Source organism: Triturus cristatus, chromosome 3_1 (assembly GCF_964204655.1).
Source record: "Triturus cristatus chromosome 3_1, aTriCri1.1, whole genome shotgun sequence".
Taxonomy (NCBI): domain Eukaryota; kingdom Metazoa; phylum Chordata; class Amphibia; order Caudata; family Salamandridae; genus Triturus; species Triturus cristatus.
The window spans coordinates 448,161,290-448,167,289 of NC_140583.1; the positions used below are offsets into that span (position 1 = coordinate 448,161,290).

At 39.7% G+C, this 6,000-nt stretch overlaps 1 protein-coding gene across 4 annotated transcripts in view; it reads left to right on the forward strand.

Moving 5' to 3' along the window:
- Positions 1 to 2,078, forward strand: part of LOC146860386 (transient receptor potential cation channel subfamily M member 7-like) — a 1,286,036-nt gene extending 1,283,958 nt beyond the window's left edge. For all 4 annotated transcript variants that reach the window (XM_085644245.1, XM_085644247.1, XM_085644246.1 and 1 more), the window contains one exon: positions 1,417 to 2,078. In XM_085644245.1, coding sequence (XP_085500371.1) covers positions 1,417 to 1,541 — 125 coding nt within the window. In that variant the 3' untranslated portion in view covers positions 1,542 to 2,078. The remainder of the gene's footprint in view (positions 1 to 1,416) is intronic.
- The last annotated feature ends 3,922 nt before the right edge of the window (positions 2,079 to 6,000 follow it).

Here is a 6,000-nt window from a genome sequence, read left to right on the forward strand (position 1 = left end):
AACTGCCTTGGGAAGACATGTTTTGAACTCTGGAGAGGAAAGTTTTTGGAACAGAACACAGTGGCTGACTTGTGGAAAGCAAGCTTAACATTGTTCACACAACTGACAAACTAGGCTTTTTTGTTATTGCAAAACTCCTTCTACCTTGCAGTGGGCACATAACATTTTTGCAAAATGCATGGATCTTAAATCAATTTGTGTCGGAAAGTTGTAGATGAGGGGGCCTGGGGAATTGTTGAGGGAAAGTTAAATTTGTCCCAAGTTCTGAGTCTTGATCCTATGGAACGGAGGTGATGGTTAATAAGGATGCTCACCCAGCGGTATAAATGAGTCTAGTAGATGGACAGCTTCTGAGCGCCTAATGTCGAACAGCAAAAAACACAGGTCCTCTGAGTCTAACCATGCTTACAGCAAGCTCTGAACGCTTATCCCCGCCATGTGAAACTCATTGGGGGTGAAGACAAAGCACATGCTAACAAGGCTGTTGACTGGTAAATCCCATCACAAAGGACAAAAGAGATAAACAAGCACAAGCCCAAGACACTCTTGCATTGCTAAAAGAAGCCCAAAACAAACCCAACACCACATAACGCAAACTAGTTGCAAAAAAGTATGAACACAACAGGAGCCGGTAGAAACAAGCATATTTATTGGCTGTAACATACACCTTAAAACAATATTGCAGTAAGGGTGAAGAAATGGCACCCAAGAGCAGCTGCTGAGTCCTAGGAGTCTTGTAGGCTTTAGAACAGTGCCCCGAGCTCATAATTCATGGGCGGGTGGTGTGGGGCAGCACAGACGAGCAGGAAACAATTAAAACAAAGGCACACACATAGCCACTCAAAAGATGTTCGCATGCGTGAAGAGCTGTTCAGAATTAAAAAAAAAGTTCTTGAGCAGAAAATAAAATAGAAAATGCGGAAGCTGACAATTCATGTGGCGATGCTCTAGCAGAATGAAGGAGTTACAAAAAGAAGGGACCAGGAAGACAAATTACCCACTGGCAAGCAAGGAATTTTGGAACACATGCAATTAAGCAAATGAAAAGCGATGGGTGGAGTTCAAGCCCACAAAGTACATACAACAGATGATCCTGACCGGGCAAGCACTGTCTCCCTCGACCTAAAAATTGCTGGGATTGTTCATCATCAGAGTGCAAAAATCCAGTTTTCAGCTTTACCTACAAATAAGCAAACTCCGTGCCACTAAATTTCATTATCAGTAAATTTGCTTTGTGTGACATGTTCATTAGAGATATCACGAAAACATTACTGAACATAGAAATATCTTATTTAATGGGTTAACTATATCATTCATAATTTTAGGAGACTTGCATTTTGAGAAATGGCTTGAGAAGGTATAATTAAAATGTTGACATTTTATTTTCTAAAATCTAGCTTTTTGCTTTCAATTTAGATCTGAAGCGGAATGAATATTTACCAGTCAAAGAAACATTTGCCCATGATGATTCTTCAAGTGTTACATTCCAGCCTGGAAATAATGTTGACAAACCTCAGCAGCCTGTACGGGTGGTGCTATAATGGAACTTCTTAATTCCTGGATGCCTCTTGGGAAAATTTTAATCCAGGACTACTTCCTTTGAGAAGGATTAATCATTGGGCCAGACTGTTTCTTTAAGCTACTAAACCCGTGATCAGGACTTAATCCTTGGGTGCAATATCAGAATGGGTGATTTTTCTGCAATCATCTTTTGATCGACCAGGGCATTGGCATTTGTCAATCATTTATCAAAGCATATGTACATATTGAAAAATGCAATTTATGCCAGGTTATTTTCCTATGGAAATAAACATTATGTTGACTGGTACAAAGAAAACCAATAGTTTTAGGTGACATGATATGTTTTGATAGCTTCATCATGCAATAGCATTTTTAAAGGTGTTTTTATCTCTGGGTCATAAATACAATGCCTTTTTTATATGGTTCTCCAATTGCACTTCATAAATCATGTTATAACTCTCCTATTGAAATTTCCTTGTGGATGCATGTTTAATATGTTGGTGACAATAATATGTGGTATTTCAGCATCAGGAATACTAATATAATCTTAGAAGAGACTCAAAGGCATCTTTCTCTTAATTTTCCTTAAAAAAAGCCTCTTTCAAAATATTAAATTCCTGTCTGTTATATTTTGTTTAATGAGATTGTATATTAAACAGCTATATAAGCGAACAGTAAGCAAGGGCCAACATAGTGCCATATAAGATACATGGATGTGCCTTATTAACCACGTTTCAGTGGGCATGCAGCAGAGTAGTGGAGTACCGCGCTATCTGAGTGGCATAGCCATGAAATCTTCTTACCAGTCTAGCTTAATATAAAATGCAATTTCAAAGAATGGGGTTAAGATGCCCTTGTTGAGTTCTACATGTCTTCCTAGGGGATTATTATTCCAATTATAATTGATTACTGCCAGGAACTGTGATACATATCTGATTATGCCTTTTCATAGAAAAAGAAAACAAGGTCCAAAGCATAATGCTTGAAGAATTGTCCATCATCTGAAAGACTTTAATTATTAAAATAGGAAAGATGAGGATTGCTATTGTGTATTAACTTGTGAATTCACACTTAAGAATGCACAGGGTTCAGATCTTCTGTGATATCATAGGACTGGGATGCAGAATGAGCAACAGGGAGGAGGGCAGCTTAGAAGGAAAGGTACTTTTTATATACTAGAAATCTCCGTGTGTTGTACCAACCTTCTCAGAACTTCAGTGACTGTACTATTTCTGAACTGTAGAGAAACATCTCCGGTCGATATTTCTAAAAGAATGTTCTAAAGAAAAGTCATAAAAATATATTAGAAATAGTCATTAAAAAAAGAAATTATGGTCTTAAATTGGAAATGTATACTAAAATGTAATTGAGATTTTAAATATGGTTATCAAAGCATTTTAAACTGTTTGCTATTTGATATGAAAAAGCAACTTTGCCATTGTTGGGATAACATTTTCAAAACAATGAACTATTTCGTTTGTAACATGCATTAAAAATATACGCATGTTCTGTGTTTGTTTGCAATTTTAAAACTGCAGTCAAATCTGAAACCTCTTCATGGTCTACTATAAAGACTTTTCAGTCCTTATATTTTCATTCTTTTGATATGCTATACGATTCATTATTCACTTTCTGCTCCCTATTAGTAAAGTTTTATACCACCTATTTCCTATCTAAAGGAAAGCGGGCTCAGGAGAGAAGGAAGAATATGGGGAAGGAGTGTTGTGTATTCTGTCATCTAACCTAAAATGCTAATGTCACACCAAACAGAGCAATACCATGCTTAGGCTTTCAACTATTCACTAGGAAGAGAGGTAGCAGGTTAGGTTTCGGGGAGTGGATGTAGGGTAAGACAAGATAGGCAAGCTGGAGACCTGGGGTAGAGATGTACATATGTTACTTAGTGGCAGTCGCCAGTGGGTCGTTATAGTTAGGGTTGCTTTTCCATGAATGATAGGCACAACCCAACTTTGCAGTATAATTTATGAATATAATAATATCATATGAAATGTAGATAACAAAGCATTGGATTGATGTTTTAAATTATTGAGACCACGGTAAGAGTGACATATAATATATTTTATTTTCCTTTAATTTCAATGAGGTATATAATCAATTGGAAGTGTATCTGGCATTGCTCATTCAGGGCTTAAATAATGGATTGATGTCACCCTGCTATCCAAATTATGAAAACCCTATTGGAGCATTTATATTTAGTTGGTACTGTACAAAACGATGATCAAGTCCAGGAATTAATCTAATCTGAGAACCATGTGAATAACTACTATTGCGTGGGTGTTTAATAATATGACACTTCTAGGATAAGCATTATCAAAGTAGAAATAATGATAATGTAATTGTTAGCAGATTAGTGTTTTTGCTGTGCACGTAACATCAATGTAAAGACATTGTAAGATGGCTGCCATGTATTTGAGTATTTTCATCTCACGCCTAGGGGTCAATTCCGATGTTGTTCGGAAAGCATTCCTACAAAATCAGTTCCTGAATGGACCCTTCAGATCGGGAGAGTCTGACCGAGCGATTTGGATGAATCCGGATGCTTCTGGATATGATTCGGCCGGCCTCCCATTCACTTCAATTGGAGCTTGTGTTCCGAACGAGAACACAGTCTCCCATTGAAGAAAGGGGTGGCTGGGGAAAACCTTGCACCTTGTGGCGGGCACCTCATGGTGCCTGCCACAATGTGCATGGTTGGAAAGGGGGGGTCCCTTGGGTACCCCCACGGCCCTAATTCGGAAGGCCCCAGATGAAGGGAGGTCTGCTATGGGCCCCTAAAGATAGATTCCGGCAGCCAATTAATTCCGGAGAAACCGAATCGGAACAGCTGTCCAAATCGGTCATCGTACTCGCTCCCTCGGAAACGGAGTCTAAGAGCTTTACGATTCGGCTCCGAAAGACGCGAGCTTTCCGAATGCCTTTTGGAATCGATTCGGACAGCCCTACCGTTTTCCAGGCATTGTAATCAGTCGTAGGAAAGTGTGTACGATTCGGTCAGCAACAAGGGTTCTGGATCGGATTCAGCAACCCAAATCCGATTCGGAGCCCTTCCGAACGACATCGGAATCGACCCCTTAGTCGTAAACCGTTGTTTGTTTTCATTCACATGCTGGGAGTATTTTGAGATGTGTATAAGGTGACGTACAGCGTCAGTTTCACTAACACTGGCAAAGGCTGAGTGCCAAAACGTGTTTGTTCTTTTGTATGAAATAAATGAATTGATGGATTTTTGACCCCGAGAGCGCCTGTCTTTTCGTTCCTGATGAGTAAAGTTTTTAAATAATGGAGACGTGAGTTTTCACTCTCATGGACATTTGGCACCCGCTATTCGAGGAGCTACAGCTTCAATGGAATCTTTTAAAGGAATCAAGATGTGAATGCTGCCTGATCCGCCATGTCACAACGTGATAGGAAGTAGCCAGACCACAGTATCAAGTGGCCTGTGAATTGTGCAGCACAGTTCTGAAGACAGCTGCCGGCTGGTTGAACATCAAGCGACGGAGAGTCTAAAGACCCGTGCCGTCTGGACTGACTCCCACAATAAGTGTGTCATTCTGATTTATTGTGTATTATTACAGACACAGCAGCAGCAAGGAGTTCTATTAGAAGTATAATAAATTCTAAATTTCGCTCTGAGCAACGTGAACTTGTTCATGGGCTGGTGGGAGAAGCAAGTGGCCTGGGCAGATAAATGTGAGAAATGGGTCAGCAATCTTGCCCTAAAAGCACGGTACATTAATGATTTATTCATTGTGTGGGGGGCACGTACCAATCAGCAGAGGAGTTTATAGCCACATAAACTGCAACGCCATAAATTTGCATTTAACTAGTCATATCAGTAACGGAAGTGTAGTTTTCCTAGACCACCTAGTATTTGTTAAGGACACCTGTTATATAGCAAGCCCATAGCAGGGTATGCCCTGTTGCATGTGCAAAGTCATCATCCTTGAAACCTCAAAAATAGCATACCATATTGTAAGCTACTGCGCATCGAGCATAATTGCTCATCTGCAATAGACTATATGTCGGCAGAGGTAGAGACACTGGAGAGGTTTAAAGTATGAGGATATTCACCAGCTGTCCTTTCAGAGGTGAAAGAAAAGGTACAGAAACTTGCACGTCAACAACGTCTGGTTGACAAAAGAAAGGACATCAAGGAAGATAATCCAGTTAGGATGATCACAAACGTCTCCATGAGTTCACCACTTAAAAGGAACTGGCAAATGTTGAAAGCAGACAGCGTTATAGGGTCCAGAATAATAAGACAACTCCAAGTCACATATAAAAGATCAGCTTCATTGAGAGAATATCTAGCGCATAGTCACTTCACTGAGACTTATGACCAGAAGAATAACATCACAGGATTTTTTCCATGCACAAGATGTAAAGCCGGTGTAAGTTTAGCAGCAAAGTCGAGGAATATGAGAATCCGGAGTCTAAACAAAAGAGTCAAATCGCCAA